We start from the raw sequence: 20,674 nt of genomic DNA on the forward strand, positions 1-20,674 counted from the left end.
AGGCAAGTGCAGTGAACAGAAGCTGAGGTCAATATTAGAAAAAGAAATAAGCCCATTAAAAAAAAATTCTGCACAATTTCTAATATGATAAAAAAAATTTGAGCAATGTAGTTTTATCTGTTTGATTTATTTTTATGTTTTGGATTATCAGGGCATACCAGTGAAATTGAAATTGCAGTTTCTTTCCCCATCAGGAAAATCAGCCTTCCAGAAATAATGGTCCAAAGATGTGCTTCTATTTGATGCTCATGTTCTATTACATCTGTTACCACCGACCAATTTGTTTTAATCATTTTATGATCCATTACTCTCTCCCAGTTCATCTCTGTGCATAGCATATCTTAAATTATTTTAACAACACTTGCTTCACTATCCTGAACATTGTTGGCTCATAAGGTCACACCGCTCCAAAGTAAAATCCCAGTCATGGCTTAATGAGACTGTACTGTACTGTACTGTTCCTGTACTCAGATCAACCATACGTCATATCTTTTTTAAAACTATTTGATTCGTTATGGTGTTTGATCAGTTTGAGCCAACCTCACATCCACACTTACCGGTAACTAATATTGTTAATTTGAAACCCACTGAACACCGATGCCATTTTTCCCATACTCCTCAAAGAGACTTTCAGCATAAATGGGTTTTAGAAAGCATGACACACACAGTGGTTATAATATTTGTGACTTTTATTTACAGAGCTGTTTCCAAGCTGCAGCAGCCGCTGTCCCTTTCTCTCTTGTTTGCCCAGTTTCCTCGCACTGCTGCTCCAACTCAGCTCTCTTCCTCTTCCAGGTCCCAATGTGCTACTGAAATAGAGGAGGCATGATTAGACGATCGTTACCAGCCAAGTTGGCCAACCCTTCCCCTGCAGCTGAGCTACAGAACTCACCACACTCTTATAAGAAGCCCAGACTTAAGACAAAGTAATGGCCAGAACAGAGCCACAGTAGGTAGCTTTTCTGGAGAAATCCATTTCCCAACGCTAGCTATTCAATATTTCATGATCAGTGAATCATTTTTAACAATATATCTGTGTCCACTGTATTAAACTAATTCATATCTGTCTAACAGGTTGTTTTCAATTAGTATTGCAAGGCTGTTTTGACTTGTGGTGTACTCTCAGATCTCTGGCTTCATGCTATAAACCTTACATAAAGAACCCTGGTGTAAGTTTATTATTTTCCACTCTGAAATTAGATTTGTAGGTTGCATTCACTGGGAGACAGAAAAACAGCTTCACCACAGACAGAATTTGCTAAGACTTTTCACCAAAAGCCTTGTTAAAAAAATCTGTTGTCTACAAGTAGTGTCTCAAGTGGTGTCTTAAAAAACATCCGTGTTGGGCTAAGACATGCCAGCATTTCATGGAGAAAGAGGGAAAAACTCCTGTTTACTGCTGAATCCAAGACAAAGGTGAATGGCAATAGGGTGAACCCAGAGTGAAGTCTGAAGTCACTGCTCTGAGCTTTGAATCCACTCCTCCTAGACCAAGAAAGAGTAGCAGTCTACTCTTCAGAGGCATCTTCGACACTCTGGTTTGCATCTTTGTGAAGAATGATTCATACTGCAGCAGAAAAGTGAGTTCAAACACAGCTTTGAAGGCTATATGGACTATAAAACATGGATGTAGTCACTGTGACACTTCCCACTGGTGGATAAACCAAGGACATTGGTTGCTTACATGATAGCCACTTACCAGAGCTAATGTCATATGAAAAAAGATTGAAAAAAGGAGATTGAAATCATACTCTTTTTGCAAAAATGTCTCCTGAGGTGTTGAAACAAGTGAGAAGTGGAGTCATTTTGTTACAGACTTCTATGCAGCCGGACTTCTTTTTGCAACCACGGGACATTCCCCCCCCCCACTGGCCATTAAAAAGAATGTAAGGTTATATACTTATTCTAAGCCTTTAAGACCAAAGATTTTCCTGTAACATTTCAAGATCCTGCTGGGATAAAATGGATTTTCAGGTTTGAACAAATGTGGAGAACATGCAGCTTGACTATGTGTATGTATGTAATATAAAACAGAGGAATTCCTCCTTATTAGAAATTGAATCCCCCACTGTACATGCTGAGGTATGCTTTGACATCACTTATATCTGCAATTATTATTGCTACAATAGTACTTACAGGCTTGTCTCCATCAGCTGAGAGCCTCTATCAGAGTCTTTGTGTCTGTGTCTGTCAGCACAGGAGGAGAGTTTCAGGGGGCAGAGAGGGCATCATCACTCAGGCATCTTCTTACTGGGTTCACTGCACCGAACTGAAGCCTGGGAACCAGACCAACACCAACTGTTCCCATCAAGCAAATGGATGCAGGTTCTGTGAAACTGAAATCAGAGCCATACTTCGCAGCATGGTGTCCAGTATTTTTAGACAATAGCTCTGGGAGAAAAAACTGCACTGGCTTCTCTTTTCTTTTCACAGTTTTAGATCTTTTCCTCGCTGATGAGAGAAAAGTACTTAAATGAACCTCAGGGCAATGCTTCCTTCAAGCAGTCTAAATCTGTTATGACTATTAGGCTGTCCGCCTTTCTCTCTGTCACCCTCTATTTTTACACATTTATACGATTTTAACTTTTTGTCCTCAGGTACTTTTTTCCCCACACCTTTTCATCACAAGCTTCTGTGGGAACACTTCAGACACAATGTCTTTTTTCTCTCTCTGCAGGCAGTTTTTGTTATCAGACGCAAGAGAAGCTCGTCTAAAATGGCAAGTCTCAACTCATTCTATTGAAATGTGAGCAAACATTAATCTGAAGCATTAAAAAATTCAAAATATTTTTTCTCACATTCTCACTTTTAAAAAAGGTGTTTGTTTTAACTGTGTGCTGAAGGCACACAATTTCTCATTGATGAAAAACTTTTAGATGAATTGTCATGACATATCGAGGATGAATACTACAGACTTTGAACTACTGAATAGATTACTGAATAGATTAATGATGAATAGTGGATATAGTCCAAGTTCTTATAGCATTTTATTGGGAATTAGGGTTTCTCTCCCACGGTCCAAAGATATTGTTTAGGTTAGGGTTAACTAACTGGTCATTAATTGTTGATTCCAAATAGCCCACAGGTTTGAACACTTGGTGACTTGTCCAGGGTGCACCCTGTCACTTAGCCTACGGCAGCAGGAATAGGCCCAAGTGGAACAAGCGGAAAAAAATTAGTTAAAATTCGAATTTTATTTGTCACACACACACACAACCATACACAGAACGACATGTGGTGAAATGCTTATTGCTGTGCAATGCCCGCCCATTAAATGACAGTAAGAATGACAGCAAGATTTACAGATTTACAGATTACTACAAAATTTACAGATTTTAACTCAGAAATTTACAGTAGTAAGAATGTGCAAATAACGATTTATGAAAGAAATTTTGAAAGAAAAAAAGAGATAATAAATTATAATTAGTGTGCAAATAAACAGAGTGCGTGCGGTGATGTGATGTGTGTGAGAGTCCAGTCCTACACCTGATTCAGGGCCCGAATAGCCTGGGGGGAAGAAGCTTCTCCTCATCATGTTTCTAACAGTAATGTTTAAAACTGTCTGTGAGGGACCAAGCAGCAAAGGCATAGAGCAGGGGTCTCGAACTCCAGGCCTCGAGGGCCGGTGTCCTGCAGGTTTTAGATCTCACCCTGGGTCAACACACCTGAATCAAATGATTAGTTCATTACCAGGCCTCTGGAGAACTTCAAGACATGTTGAGGAGGTAACTTAGCCATTTAAATCTGCTGTGTTGGATCAAGGACACATCAAAACCTGCAGGACAGTGGCCCTCGAGGCCTGGAGTTCAAGACCCCTGGCATAGAGGACACAGGAAAAATGTCTTCAAAATTGCCTTTTTTAATTTTAACCAACCCCAAAAAGTTCAAACAGACAAAATTCAAAATATAATTGGCAGGCCCATAAAAGAGGTCAACTAAATACAACTCTACTCAAACTGTAACTTCCAGAAAATTAACCAAACAAAGTGGACACAACTTAACTCACAAACTGACCTGAACACAAAGACACAAGAGGGTAACCTTTACAGTGGTTTGGCCAAACCATTTACACACGATAGGGGAAACAAAAACAAACACCAATACTAACTAAGCACGAAACTACATAAGTAAACCTAAAACATCCCCGTTTCTGACAAGCACTTGGTTGGTCCTGCCAAGCATGACCATCCAACTCCTCAGCTCTTGGCCACGCCTTTTGCCCAGACAGGAAACAGCCACCTTCCCAAATCAGGTAACTCAAAGAAAGAGAAACATAATTAGTAACAGAAAACTTTTCTTTTGGTAAAACCACTAAATGCTATTATAGCTGCACTTCAAAATATTGTTAGGTTTAAGCAAAGACATTAATTGATTATATTGCTTGACTTAACTGCGAAACAAACTGAGGTGAATGTATGGACTGATTTTACCGATGCGTGGCTAATGCCATCACACTGTTGTTACCTGTTGCTTCAGTTGCTTAGTAATCATTTGGGTTAAAGTGGGATTCATCCATCAACTGGTACATCTTGTTTTGAGCTCACACATAACTGATAGAAGCATAACAAACTCTATGACATTTCTAATAGTTGGGTGAAACCAGTGGGAAGTAATTCTCAGTCTTTGCTATGGTATGATTCACATTCATTTGTGTTTTTCTATTTTCTATGAAAAATCTGCAATTTTCCACTTTAGCGGTGGCATAGGGAGCAAAAGACAGTGAAGTGTTAATCTGCAGAAGACCCGTGATTAAATTATTTTGAGTGGCTGTTTTTTTCCACAGCCACTCAATAAAAGTTTCTCAGTGTTGACTTTCAAAAACTGGAGCAAATCAAAATGTAGGACATTGTTTCAATATTTGGGGCAGGAGGACAAGGGATAAATGTGCTGTGCAGTCCCACCTGGTCCCCCTAGTTAGGAAAGGAGAGTGTTTACTGTCAGCTTGTTAAAGGTTGACTTAACCCCATTTCTGAGCCCAAGAGTCTGCTGCACTAGATGAGGTTCGTTCCCTTTTTGTTGTACATGTACAATGAAAATAAAGTGCTATTCTATTTTATTCTAGTGTTGTGTTCCTTATTTTTTTGAATATTCATATTGAGGTGTATTATGGTGTTTAGGACGAAAAATATTATAACACTTCAGACTCTGATTTATTCCAGTGTGAACTGAAACGTGGGATCACAACTTTTTCAACATATCAGTCACTGACAGCGTGTTGTGGATGTGGTTACATCAGATGTTCTATTGGCTGGTCTTCTTCCTACCATATGGTTGTATTTGTCTCTGCTAATCAGGCAGTCTCAACATGCACTTTTATTTAGAACAATTTAACTTTTAACCTTCATCTTCCATGTGCTTGTGCATTTGCTCTGTCTTCAGAGAAAACATGGTATGTAGTGGCATTTATTTAGCTAACTTAATATTAATAATCTAACAACATTAAGCTCCTAAATTCACTTATATTTTATTAGAGTTGTAAAAAATTTGAACCATTTTTAACACCATGCCTCGGTGGCTGTTTGCTTTTGGAAACTGAAAGAGCATTTGGACGCAGTGATAACTAATGTCAGACAAGCGGCTTGTGCTGCATGGTTTCTTCTTTGAACAGCACTCTGTGAGCGTTTGGGAGCTGATATCTATTGATGCAGTTTGGCTGTTCCCCCCTATATTCTTGCTTGAGATAGGATTTCAGTTGATCTCCTTTGTCATATTATTTGTTTCACAGTGGTTCAAACATTTTTAATAGGGTGGCCCTTATCTGCAGGGAGGCCAACTTCTGGACTTTTATCACAATGCCATGCTGTTGAAACAAAAGTAATGTTTAGTGTTTTCTTGTTGTAATGCCTTCAGTGAAAAAATACAATCTGGATGGTTGAATTTTCTTGAGTTTTAGAAATAAAAATAACAGATTTACTGGAACAAACCTTTGTACTGATATGCATGGTCCTCAGAGGAAGAATCCTCCTGATTTTTGTTTCCCAAAACATTCAGAGTGGAAAATCTCTACAGCTGTTTGATAGTTTAACTTGCACATATTCCTGTTTAGTGCAATAACTCTGTCATCACAAAGCTTTCTTCTACATCAGGCAAAAATGCAATGGAGCAGTTCACATCTGTAACCAAGTACCTGTAAAGCAAAAATCTTTGAACAGCAAACGTTGACATGCAGGCATGCTAAGGAGATGAATATTTTGGTTTTATTAACTTGTTAGTGTTAATGTCAGCATCATGTTATAGCTTTCTAGAGCTGCTAGCAAGGGGGAAGACTTTAAGCTGTGTCCTAAATCCATACCACAGTTTAAATCCATGTAGGATTTTAACGTGTTGTGTGCCCACGCTGGAACACTACCAACATAACACACCGTCCCATCAGTACACAAGCGAGAAACCCTAGAGTTTTATTGCTGCTGTGGGTGGATATTTAAATATGATTTATGAGGATGAGGATTTTCTTTTGGCCATGGCACAGTATACTAAGTAAATATGTACATGCATGCATTTGGTTTGTACACATCAGGCCTGTGGAAGTGGGACAAAACACTTTGTTTCTATATTGGAAAGTCAACTGGAAGTTCACTTGCTGCTAGTTGAAGGTGAAGCTGTCGGTCATTTGATCCACTGTACAAAGCAGAGACACCCATCTGAGACGGTTTCTAACTTGAAGGTGTAGCGCTACCTTCCTCTGCTTCCTTGAGACTGATAGGTGCTTATCACATCATGAAAGGTGACAGAGTATGATCCGTAGTCCGTTAATCATCCAGAGGTAATTTCAGATGCAGATGACCTTGACTTTCTCTTTCAGTGGCAGGCACATGCTACTCTGAGAATTTTAATCCGTGATGTTGCACTTCCAGCGTTTGAGGGTTACTTTTTTCATGCTCTGTTTGAAAAGCTTTAAAAGAGAAGAGATGGAGACGGCGAGAAAGAAGGAGATTTTGGTGATATCCCCGATAGAGCTATTGATTTGTTGAGAGGACCTGCTTCACACCTGCCGAAAATAACTGAGAAGTTTAATCAATGCTGTAGAACCTAATCAAAAGAAGTGAGGTGTACCAGCAGGCTGTGGTTACCCACTCAGAGCGTTTTATAGGTGTGGGTATGTGCTTCTTTTCAAGCAGCAAGTGTCTGTACCTCGTGAATCCATGCTTGTTTGTGCTTCAGTAATTGCAGCTGGTGTATATCAAATATTTTTTGTTAAAAAAAAAGAGAACCTGAGATTGGTTTCTTTCATTTGCAAACAAGACTGACATCTTGGAAAATTTCTGTTTACTCAAGGTGTCATGTCATCTGGCAGGGAGGCAGGCTGCAGCTGAACTCAATTACAGCCTTCCATACAGGCAGGAGGAACACAAAGGCAGCATCAGAATAGCGTGATGGGAAAGACAGACAGGATGTTTGCCAAGTTTCTATCACTTTCTCTGATATTTCCAAGAGTTTCTGTGAAAGAACATAAAATCAATGTCTCAAACCAAATCAGCTCTCCAAATATGTGCTGTCAAAGAAGGTTAAATTGAAATTTGATGGTTGTGTGGCCACAACTTGTGTTTGTGTGTCCTTGGCTTTTTAAAATGAGATTTCTACAATATATTTAATCCTTCTCTCATAAAGGAATGTGACACCTTGGCAAGACAGGATTTCATTCAAGTAACAGTTTGAGATCGCCTTTAAGCAAACTCTTTGAAAGGAGACAACTTTATTTACATCGGTATTTTCTGAAGGTAGTTAACAATGACCAGGCTGTCATCATATGGATTGATCTATTGTATCTCATCAGCATGTATGTACACAGTGTGGTCATTGTGTTAAATTAAACTTTTTTATTAAAATAAATAACACCTTAACAATATGAATGGTAAGTTAAAAAAAAATAAATCTTATAACATTTTATTTCAGAATATCTTTGTATTTATTTTACCCTCTTCGGCTTTGATGGCAGCATCATATGATTCAAACCTGATCATCCATAATGTCTTTGAATGGTGTTAAAATGCATCAAAGAAGATCTTTTTGAGTTGTCTGTATGTAAAAAGATTAACATAGCTCCAGATTCTGAAAGAAGCCAGTGCAGAATTGCCTTAAACCTGTATTGCCCCCAAAGGCCAGCAGGGGGCGACTTCTTTGGCTGCAAAAATCTGATGATTAGAAGTCTGTGTGAAAATCATGGTAGAGGATAAACGGACTGATTCTTAAATAATTACATTTTCTACTCTACTTGAGCACTTTATACAGCATTCCTCACCCATCAATGATCACATTCACACAAACATTTTTTGTACAAGTGATTTTATCAATCATTCACACACACTCACAGACTAATCTTAACCTTTAACACCTACCATCTGCTTGCACAACAGGACTTCACTAACCAGTGTGTGATGTCACAATGTCCATCTTTAATATACAGTTTATGGATGTCAACAATGCTTAGCTTTCATAGACTTAAGTAGGTTTAAGTTCAGGTGACTAGAGAAAAAATCCACAAATGTTTGCTCTATATAGCTATTTTTTTTAATTTTTTTTTTAGCATTTAAATTTTTTTTTTTTTTATTTATCATATTGCAGTCTTAAAGAGAAAGGTCAGATTCTCCATACTTTATTTTGCTGACAGCTGCCATCGATTGGTCCGCTGTTAGAGGGTTTGGCTGCAGCCATTTCTGTTTAGTGACTTTCTTCCCTGTAGCAAAGCATTTCAAATACCTAAACTCTTCAGCCACGTCCATCTCTGTGATTTTGTATGAATCAAATGCAACAAAGAAGCAACCTCATTCCAAAAATATTCCTTATTCACCGATCTCTTGGCAATGTGTAATAATGAAAGAAAATGTAAAAATGGCAAGCTCTTCATCCATTGATGTTCATGAATACCACTATTTTGGAGTTACATGATAAATTTACGAGGTGCCATCAAAAATTTCCACCACTGCACCTATAAAGAGCAAAAACCTCATTTAAATTCAGCCTTTTTCTTTGAAGTCCTCCCTTTCAGCAGCCATACACTGCTCTCGCCACATTTGCACGACTCCCTGGAAGTACCATTCTGATCACTTGCTGGTGCACGTTAGCAATATCACTGTCAAAGGAGCCACCCTTTAACTTGCATTTCAAATTGGATAAGCACACAAAGTTGCATTCATCCAAAAGTGGTGAGTAGCACACTGGTGCTCCACAATCACTTTTATTAAATTCCCTGTGTTGGAGCAAAAACTGTTCCATAAGAAGCACAAACTGTAATGGGATCAACAGTACATACAGCTGTTGACTCTAAATGAGAAAAGTTTTGGTAACTGATGGTTAGCTTGAAAAAATTTTATTTTTTTATTTTCTGATTCCATCCGTCCATCCTCTTTCACAATCCTGTACAGGGTCACAGTTAGGCTGCATCCTATCCCAGCTGTCATTGGGTGAGAGGTGGGTTACGCCCTGGACAGGCTGCCAATATATTACTGGGCTAATACAGAGAGACAGATGGCCGCACTCACACCTATACGACCAATTTAAAATCACCAGTTAACCTGAAGCGCATGCCTCTGGGCTGTCGGGGAAAGCCAGGGTATCCATAACAAACACATGGACGAGCTAGAACATGGAAACTCTGCATAGAAAAGCCACAGGTTGTTTTTGATTGTGTTTTCTGTTTTGGCTATCTGTTTTACTGGTAATAATATGATTCTGTTGTTTCTTTCTCTAGACTGTTTAAATAAAGAGTAACTTGTGCAGCCCTGTAATAAATTCTAATAACACAGAACTACAGTAAAAAGGCTAATAGAGAAAAAAGAAGGCTTAATAAAACAGTAAGACTTTATGAATATTATGGGAATTTTGATGATTAAAAATAAGGTAATCAAACACACTAATGACCTCACACAGTGGTAGTCCACTGGCTCAGTGGTTATCCTCGTCCCTTCATGACCTCGTTCGAGCTCATCAGTCACCTGTGTGCATGCTGTGTGGTATTTGCATGTTCTCGCTGACAGCAGCGGACCTGTAATTTTCCTGCTGTGTAACAGACTCTTAAGGTATCCTGAGGTAGCCTTGAGTCCTTGTGTTACCTCAAACGGCATCTGTTTGCTGGAATTTCACGACAACAACAAAAAGCTAAGATACAAGTGGAAAAATGACAAAAATCTAATTTGGCTCACTTCTCAATATTTCAGGATTTAATTTAGAAACTTTCACAACTTCAGCACTGATTACTGCTCTTGGAGGTAATTGATCAATTTTCTTCAATGCCACAGTTTTGCATTCATGTGAAATCAGCACTTGGAAAAAAAAAAGTGCAAGTTTGACTTTATCTACCCACCAGAGCAAAGAACAAAAATGTTCTCACATAAGTTTTTGTAATTATAAAAGAAAAACAAATCAAACAGAGCTGCGAGCTTAAAAACAAACTATTTTCTCTCAGCATTACTGATATAGCCGTACAATAAGTGTGTGTCTGTCTTACATAATTAAGTCCACTCCAAGAAACTGCCTAATAAACAACACCCAGTAAAAATACAGGGAGAGAAAACAACCACAATGGTGATTTAAGTTTTTAACTATTTGCTACATTTTTTTTATTGTTGCTGTGAATTTGATTTTATGAGTCAATCCTGTGGGCTGGTTGACTCTGGCTCCAGTTTGTTCTCAAAGCAAAAAAGAGCTAAATAACATCTGCATCATGCAGCGAGGTGAAATGAAACTTGGCAGCAGTGTGGCTGCATCCCCAAAGACTTATTACAGTCAGAGGACACACTTGAAAAATTAAATTATTCTACATTTTCCTGACACTCTTTACAAAAGGCGGCGCTGACCCAAAGAGCCCACTGGGAGAACGACTACACTGGAAAATGTCAAATCTGTGGCAAATGGAAGGAGCTGTCACAACAGCACAGCAAGATTATCTAGACTTGCATGATTTTCATTTCAATAATTCTTTCCACAAATCGATCTTGTTTCCGTAATGTAACGACCTGCTCCTGCAACTTCTGTTCTTGTTTTCTCACACTGCAATAACTTCACAACAAACTGATCGCATTCCCACAAAAATATCTTATCCTCACAAGATTAAAATGTGCTATCTTTGGAACGGCGATCGTGTTCCAGCAGGACTTGCTGTAAGAACAACATATGGATGTTGTTCTTACAAGATAACATGTTCCCAGAGGTTAATCTTGATCTGACAAGATCACTGATTTTCACACTGATTTTCTCCCAACATGACTTCTTCTCCACATTATACTGCACTTGATACTCTCTTTGTACGACTCAGTATCCTGCTTCCAGAAAAGAGCTTGTTGATTTGAGTCAGAGAAACTTTTTTTTTCCATGCATCTCCCCATATAGTGTGTTTCCTCTGAAGTATTTTGATGTTGCAAACAAACGTAAAAAGATTTTCTAGTTTATTGCCCTTGTTTCAGCTTCTTCCCACAGTTAATTTAAAAATTATAAGCTCCCAAAAATATAAAAGTAGGGCTGATGGATATTTCAACAGAAATTGCATCTATAAATGTCATGTCGTGAAATAAATAAATATAGCCTTAACTTTTTACCTTCCCAACTGTTACCAACCTGCCCTCTATGTAAATTGAACCCTTAACTCTATGGTGGCAGTACTTTTACTGTGTTTTAATGTTATTTGAGTAAAGGCACACAAGTATAATCAGGAATTTGTACTGAAAATATACAAATGCAAAAAAATTCTACTACATTTAAGTACATCTGATTATGTATTAGTAGAAGAAAAACCACCAATATAAAATATCTGTTGATAAATGCCATCTGTCAACAAGTTCATTAGGGGTTCAAATGTTATAGTTTTTTTTAATTTTTATATAGTTTGTCACTGATTGGCTTAATATGGAAAAGTTAGGATTATACTCGAGCAGTATGAATGTGCATGTGGGCACACATGAACACCCCAGAAGTATATCTATTTTTATGCTGCTGTGTCGTCGGCTTGTATTCTGCTGCTTGAAAACTTATTGCCAGCATGACTTTTGCCATTTTTCTTTGCTTTAAAAATTTATGTGACTTTATTTGGATGACAAGGCAGACCCAGGAAAGTATCAGCACTGGCTAGCTGGCTTGGTTAGCAAGGTGCACCTGTGTGTCTCGGTACAACTGAACACTAAATGAGATCAAACGGTACAAACCCTCTCACTGAGTAATTGTGCTCATGAATGAACCTCTAATGCAATTTAAATGTGTAATTTATTAACTATAAAAGAAAGTTTACAGGATGGATAGGAGTGGAAATGAGTACATGAGGGGGACAGCTCAGACTGAGCGTTTGGAGAAGTTAGAGAGGAAAGGCGGAGATGTTTTGGACATGTGCAGAGGAGGGATGGCGGGTGTAATGAAGTTGGAGCTGCCAGACAGGAGGGGAAGAGGAAGACCCAGAGAAAGTTTATGGATGCAGAGGATTTGTGTGACAGAAGATGCTAGGGATAGGGAAGGAAGGAGATAATCTGCTGTGGTGACTCCTAAATGGGTTTAAAAATAGAAAAAAGATAAACACTGTGCTGCTGTGTTGAAAGGGGTGGTGGGGTGGTAAAGCTTTTTTTTTTTTTTTTTTTTTTTTTTTTTTTTTAATGGGAGTCTATGGGGTCTGTTTCAATTTTTAAGCAGTTGTACGTACAGTGAGGGAAATAATTATTTGAATGTAAAGAGCGAGGACTCTGTGTGGACAGTGGGGGAATCCCCTGTTGAATTTGTATTGAACAGTCTCTAATTGTTATAATAGTTTCATTATAGCAGAGAGAGAGAAAGAATATTAACCAAAAATCCACAAAAAAATACATTACATAAAAGATATGTCGCTTTGCATGTCATTGAGTGAAATAACTCAACCAGAATTCCCAGATTGGCTGTGTGTCATACAGTTAGTCAATTACAGATACTCTTACTGATTGCAGCTTATTTTGTGTATAAAGCACACGTCCTCACAATGATTTTTCCCCCTCCACCATCATGGGAAAGACCAAAGAGCTGTCAAAGGACATCAAGAAGCAGACCGTTGACCTGCACAAGGGTGGAATGGACTACAAGACCACCAGCAAGAAGCTTGGTGAGAAAATGACAAATATTGGTGTGATTATTTGGAAATGAAACAAATAAAAATGACCACCAATTGCCCTCAGTCTGGAGCTCCATGCAAGTTCTTGCCTCATGGGGTTAGAATGATCATGAGAAAGGTGGCGGATCAGCCCCAAACTGGGAGGTAACACACAATGCAGGGTCCACAAGGTCCCTCTGCTCAAGAAGGAACATGTACAGGATGATCTTAAATTTGCCAGAGACTGCTGTGGTCAGATGAAACCAAAATCACACCACCCCCACACTTAAGCACGGAGGAGGAAACATGCTTTGCAGCTGTTTTTCTATTAAGGGTTCAAAATCCTGAACAAGAGCCTCCTTCTCTCAGCCAGAACACTGAAGATGACTCACAGATGGGTCTTCAAGCATAAGAATGACCCAAAACCAAGGTAACAAAAGAGTGGCAGAAGAAAAATGTACCTCACTGTGCACTGACATCCACACGCTTCTTAGACCATTGTGATATGGAAAGCAAACCACAAGTGAATTAACACATGTGAGATCCTTAAATGATTGAAAGCATGCCCAGTTACCCATCGCTTTGGTTAACCTTCTAAGATCCACCGTTAATGAAACAAATGGAATTTAAACATCTTTCTAATACTGTAGGGTCTTTACAATATAAAGTATCTTTAGATGGCTGTGACTGTGAATTTATATTAGTAAAACTGAACCAAAATGATATGAATGGAATTGAATTAACATTGACTTTGTCATTATTTTAGTTTAAACTGGGCCACCCTCAGCTCCAGGGCCCATCAGCTGCAGTCCAGCTGTAGGCCCTCGAGCACATTTGACCTGTATTGCCAGTTCAAAGGTAACAGCTGTGCTTTGGGTTCACAGAGCAAGCTAAATAAAAAAAGGAAGATAAATCCTCACATTAAAATCCCAGATTAGATTTTTCCAGTTCCAAATTCTCTCAGCGGTGCACTGTGTTATCATTCTGCCTCTTTCTGCCTGACTTATGATTCAATTTTAACTTTGTTCGTCTCGGCACTGGTAAAATCACATGTTGATTTTTACAATTTACCAGTTTAGAACTTTTTGAATTTCAAGGACTACTGGAGTATAGTGTCTGATCAGATCAGTGTGCCTCAAAGGTAAACAACACACAGTATTGGTATCAGATAACTCTTTTGTTAAAAAAATAAAGATGAAGATTGGCATTCTGTTAATAACACACAGAATATAAATAGTTGTCTATATGTATTTTACTCTGATTTTGTACAGTAATGATTACTTGTTCTCTTGGTTCCTACACCTATACTTTGACTTGTATGAATTCAGAAGAGGAAACCAGAGAAAGAGATGAGGAAAAAATGAAAAATCAGTGAATATGACTGACAGCACTTTTTTCTGTAGATTAGATATAATTCAGGACCACATCATACCACCAAGTTCATGAAAGTAGTAAATGTTTCATAGAAAAGTTACTTATAAACGCTTTGCATAATGTTCCCTTTCCTTCTCATTTTGGTTAGCTTCAGTGATGTAGCTGAGGTAAAAAGCATCCCAAAACACAGATCAAACATGTGTGAAAGTGTAATTGTGCAGACAGTTCTGAACATGAGCAGAAATCTTGCTGAAAAATATCTGATCTATTAAGTCCAGCAGTAAATTTAAATAAATGGATTTTTCATTGACTGCATAGTTATATCAGGTTAAGCTTGATATTAGCTTAACCTGATATAACATTTTAAGCTGTCACGTTTGGCTCTCAGTCTTCAAAAGAAGACTAAAAAATGCCTTTATTTGTCTTGAGGGCGATCGTGGCTCAAGAGTTGGGAGTTCGCCTTGTAATTGGAAGGTTGCCGGTTTGAGCCCCGGCTTGGACAGTCTTGGTCGTTGTGTCCTTGGGCAAGACACTTCACCTGGTGGTGGTGGTCAGAGGTGGTGCCAGTGTCTGGCCTCTGTCAGTGTGCCCCAGGGTGGCTGTGACTACACTGTAGTTTGCCATCACCAGTGTGTGAATGGGTGGATGACTGGATATGTAAAGCGCTTTGGGGTCCTTAGGGACGAGTAAAGCGCTATACAAATAAAGGCCATTTACCATTTGACTCTAATATGATAATAATAATCATAATAATAATGCCAGACTACCTGGGAGCCTCACTGCATTATGTTTCAAACAGTTAAATGAGATGTTGCAAGAAAGGGACATTAAATAAAAACAAAAACAACTCCTCTCTGGTTGGAAAAGCACTCATGTCTTAAACAGTGTACGCCATCCAGAACACTTATTTGAGCAAATTTCAGGCAACAGTAAGTGACATATAGTTAGATTCACACTATACCTATGGCAGTAACATTGTTAAAACACAGCACTGTTTAAAAGTCTTGAGTTTTCCGGGCTTCTTGAAGGACATTCAAAGCTCTTCTTTGGATACTGGCTACTTTCTGTTATGTTCTCCATCAAAATGATCTCACACTGCTTCAATAATTTTGAGATCTGGGCTCCTAGGAAGCCAATCCATGACTAATGAAGTTTCATTTAGTGTTTTTCTATCCAGCTTTACTTTTATTGGCAGTGTGTCTCGGTGTTTCATTGTCATGTTGAAAAACCAAAACATTGTCAATCAGAAGACTTTCAGATTGGATGAAAATCTAACGATGCTCTTCTACTTTCAGAATTCCATCAATTTTGACAAGATCTCCAAAACTATTGGCTGAAACGCAGCCACACCCATGACAGAGCCTTCCCTTTGTTTTACAAATGGCTGTATACACTGATCCACCTCCTGACATCCTCTGTGTACTTTAACAATAATGTGAACTAAAAACTCCATGAGACCCGATGCCACTGCCACTCTCCCACTGAGACCATTTCTGATGAGGCTCCAATGGACACTATATGTCAACAGGAGGGCCAGATACATTTCTCTGGTCCTGTGTCAGGTCTTTACCTTTTCTCCTCAAGGACATGACAATCAAATACTGTTTATCTGCAGTAGATAATTTTTTAAGCCTGTCACTTCTTCTTTTATCCCCCACGTGTACACACTGTACACCATACTGAGGTAGAAATGCAATTTGAAATGGATTCTTTCACTAAGCGGCTTAATTAAAAAACAAAAACCGCAAAAAAACCAAGAAACAGTCCTCTGAAAAGGATCAGATGGACTGGACTAAAAATGAGTGAAAAAAACAGCCCATGTTCCAAAAAAAAAAGAAAAAAAACTTTGGAAGACCATCGGAATGTCTGGAAAAATCCAAGACAAATTTGAAAAACGAGTCTGGCTCTTTGGAAGCAAATTATGAAGAAATGAGGGGCGGTACTTTTGCGCGGTACTGCATAACCTTAAAGTCCGTCTCTGCCTACACTCAACACACAGCACCCTCTGTTATTATTGTTTCCCTCGTCCTCATGTTCCTGATGTTGTAAAACGCCAGGGCGTCAGCGGCGGTCACGTGCCGCACACGGGGCGGGGCTACGCGTCTCAGCCGGCCAGTAGCAACGCAGCGTCGTTGCAGGTCCCAGCAGCTCCATGGGAGGAAAAAAAAAACAGAGAGAGGAGACGAATAACGGTACACTCCAACATTTATGGAGCCGATCCCCGCATACCACCGCACTGCACCCGCATCTGCTCCTGTGATGAGCACGTGAGGAAACGTGCTTGCAGACGGAGGTGCTGAGCGCGTTTAGGGGCTGAACAAAACAGGCGGTCCACCATTGTCTGCGTGGAAATAAGAATGGCCTGGATGTGGAAGGTAAGAGGGGGTTTCTCTTACTCATATGCTGCTGTCATTAAAGGAAGAAACGCACATCAGGAGGCTGAGACGTGGCCGGCTTTCCGCCAGTGTGCATTTTAGCAGATGTGCGCTGAAACGTGATCCGGGCAGCTGCATGTGGCAGTGGTGATGCTCGGCGGAGGTAATTAACCCTCCTCTGCTTCCTGTCTGCTGGGCTTTTTTGTGTGTGTTTTGGGGGGGCCTTGTGCAAATATGATGGAAGCAGATTCCTGTGTTTGAGTTTAGTTTTCAACCCATGTTTGTGTTTATTTAACAAACAAGCAAATAAATAAATGGCAGCATCAGCAGGCCAGCCAGCTGTGCACACAACATCCTTCCTGACATGTCCAGGTGTTCACATCACGTGAGCTGAGGGAAAGTTAACAAATCTCTGACGTCCTTCACAGGAAGCAGATTTCACTTCGTTTGAAACTTCTTTAATGGGACTACACACTGATTTCTCTTAATAAAGGATGACAGTAGCAGGTATTGTCTTTATGATTTAAATAACTTCTTCGTGAAATGTAGGAATATCATGAAAAATATCGACCACCGCTTTCCAGAGTTCTACACATAGTTTAGTGGTTCAAACTGCAGGGCATGGACAGTCTGCTGAAAATATACAGTGAAATTAAGATAAATGATTAATTAATTTCTCGCACACAAGAATTTCACTCACATGTACTGTACCAATGTACCTGCACATGTGATGTGACAATAAAAGTGATTTGATTTGATTTGATGTAAAGGAATTAGTAAAAAACTGTAAGGTGTGGAGAAATAACATTTTTTCAACTTCTGAAGTGGTGTATACCTGAGAAAGTTTGGGAACCACAACATAGTGTCTGAGATCTGCTCAGCAGGTTAAAGCTTGCTTAGCTGACAGTGAAAATTTAGGGATTATGAGTTTCAGAAGCAAAGAGTGTTTTAAAATGTTGCTTAATGAATCTAACTAAACTAAACTAATTGGACTGTTTTGTTTTCCCAAGTTATAATTTAGGCTTGAATTGTGAAGGTAGTGATAGTATGGGCAGCTTTTTTTCCTGTCAAGCCAACAGATATTTAGTTAAAATGGTTATTGCTGAACTCTTAAAGATATTTTCAAAGTATCTGTCTATCATTCATTTTCTTGTCCGATTCAGGGCTGTGAGGATGGTCGACCTTTTGCCCCATGACAGCCGAACAGGTCTCTGGACCACTGTTGGGCTTAATTTAGACCTCTGTTGATTCCATGTAGAGCTTATGATGTAGCCTTTGCAAATGGCCAATGCCGCTCCCAGCCATAATAACTGCATGGATGTCATCAAAGCGATGTGTAGTTAAATTTTTAGTGAAGTTTGTGTCATGTTACAGTGTAGGATTTTAAAAAAGCTTTGTGATTATGACATACCTACACTGTTGATTCAACTAGGGATTTATAGCTATGTGTCATAATAGATTTCGTGTAACCACAGACCCTTCTGAAACCGACATGGTAACCCACGGTGTAACCTGAAATGTAGCCACGTCATGGTGATACAAGGACACTGACTGGCCTGGTTGGTACTATCTGTATCCTGCTACTTTGACGGATTCATTTAAATCGATCAGAAGATAATGGACTGCTCAAGGAAAGAAGTCTGAAAGTCCATCCATCCATCCATCCATCCATCCATCCAACCATTATATCACTTAAGACCAAAAAAAAAAGCAAAAATCTTTAAAACTGTGAAGCAAGAATGAGTGTGTTTGTCAGGACTGAAGCAATTGAAGTTGATTTTGACGTTACATATTCACTGGCCACTTTATTAGTTGCACCTTGCTAATACTGGGTTGGACCCCTTTAATCTTCAGAACTGCCTTATTTCTTTGTGGCACAGATTTAACAAGGGGCTTGTAACATTCCTCTGAGATTTTGTTCCATATTTGATGTGTTAGCATCACACATCTATGATGCAAATTTCCCATTTCACCGCATCTCAAAGGTGCTGGATTGAGCTCTAACTGAGAACAAGAAGGCCATTTGAGTGCAGTGAACTAATTTTAATGTTCAAGAAACCAGTTTGGAGGATGATGGTACAGTGTGATCATAAATTAATGGACATGGTGAAAAACAATATTCAGGTATATTGTCAGACTTTAAAAAATGCTCAGTTGGTAATAAAGGGCCCAAAGTGTACCAAGAACATATCCCCTCCAACATTACAACAGCATAGGCCTGGGCTGTTGATTCAAGGCAGGGTGGATCCACTCTTTGCTGATGTTTACACTAAATTCTGACCCAGTCAACCTAATATTGCAAAAGAAATTGACGCTTATCAGACCAGGGAACATTTTTAAAGTCTTGTTTTTTCTTAGCCAATGTGAATTGTACTCTTAGTTTTCTGTTCTTAGCTGATAGTAGTGGAATGTGGCGTGGTGTTCTGCTGCTGTAGCCCATCTCCTTTAAGGTTTGGGATGCTCATCTGCATAACTTAGTTGCAATGAGTGGTTATTTGAGTAGCTAGTGGTGTCCTGTCAGCTCAAAGTGTTTGGCCATACTCCTCTGACTCTGACATCAAACAGGCATTTTGATCAGTCACTCAATGGATATTTTTAATTTTTTTTCCAGACCATTCTCTGTAAACTCATGATTGTGTGGTAAAATCCCAGCAGATCAACAGTTGATTAAATACTCAGCAGCCTGTTAAGCACCAACACCCAACCCATCACTTAAATGATCTGTCTTCCACATTTTGATACTAGTTTGAACTTCAGCAGGAAATCTTACCTGAATGGATTGAGTTGCGATCATGTGATTGGCTGGTTAGACATTTGTGTTATTGAGCAGTTGAATGGGGTACCCAACAATAGGCGAGAGTGAGTTTTGTGTTGTAACTTGTGTGCTTAAAGCTTTAATACGGTAACTTCTTAGTCTGTTGTGCTCGATCGTGAGGTTTTTGATGTTGTAAGAGTAGTTGAACATATTGCGTTGTGCCTTCTAAGAGGATTTTACATGTTCATTTCCCTTTCTCTTAAAAAAAGCATACACAAAATCAGTTCATCACCATTAACATAATGTGTTTTTGCCACATTTAATATATTATCCTTTTTTTATTTTTTTGCTATAGTTGAAAGATGACTGACAGTATCCAAACACCCACGACCTCCTCTTCAGCTTCATCAAGAAACAATATGTCACTTCAAAAACTTTACTGTCACACCCGCATCTGCTCTGTTAGGCTGTTTTTGTTATGGGAGACAGCAGTTAATTTCACACTAGATTTGACACTGTAATATCAAAAACGGGGAAAAAAGAAAATATAATTACATGGTACAAGTTTCAGAGTGACTGAACGAAATGTAAACGAGAAGTGGACGCAAGTAAATGAGCTGTAACTTTAAATTAAATGATACCAGTGTCCTTGTTTCTTATTAGCTCCGTATTATTCTGATGTAGATAGTGGCGATGAGGTACATAAATCCAAACCCACCTAATACAAATGTTTGTGTCTTTAATACTTCAATCATATAATAAATTTTCTTTTTTTCTAATATACATACGCTGCTATAGTGATCATACAAAACATGGCAAGTTTAAATAGTGAGATTAGTCTGTCTACAAGTACTAAGTATATGCACTTGTAAGTACTAAGTAAATAATGTATCTACACAATAGTAAATGTCCTTAACATTATCAAATGAGACGCATACTCTGGCTGTGAGTGCAGAAACGTTCTGATTGTGAATCGATCCAATCAGAATGAAGTTAGCGTAAATATAGAGAAGGTAAAAGTTTGCTTGAGGCAGGATGCACTAAGTGTGTAGACCAAGGCTCAGTATGGCATGCTAAGGTAAGTAAAGGGGAAACTGTCAAACATGCAGAACTATTCTAGCAGAATCCAAGAAC

General features: G+C 38.9%; 1 protein-coding gene across 1 annotated transcript in view; it reads left to right on the forward strand.

Moving 5' to 3' along the window:
• The first annotated feature begins 16,479 nt into the window (after positions 1-16,479).
• st6galnac3 (ST6 (alpha-N-acetyl-neuraminyl-2,3-beta-galactosyl-1,3)-N-acetylgalactosaminide alpha-2,6-sialyltransferase 3) overlaps positions 16,480-20,674 on the forward strand; it is a 98,320-nt gene continuing 94,125 nt past the window's right edge. Inside the window, exon 1 of the mRNA XM_005924545.3 lies at positions 16,480-16,785. Within this exon, the coding sequence (XP_005924607.1) occupies positions 16,768-16,785 (18 nt within the window). The 5' untranslated portion in view covers positions 16,480-16,767. The remainder of the gene's footprint in view (positions 16,786-20,674) is intronic.

This window comes from Haplochromis burtoni, unplaced genomic scaffold, assembly GCF_018398535.1.
Source record: "Haplochromis burtoni strain Fernald_Lab_line unplaced genomic scaffold, NCSU_Asbu1 Contig_78, whole genome shotgun sequence".
Taxonomy (NCBI): domain Eukaryota; kingdom Metazoa; phylum Chordata; class Actinopteri; order Cichliformes; family Cichlidae; genus Haplochromis; species Haplochromis burtoni.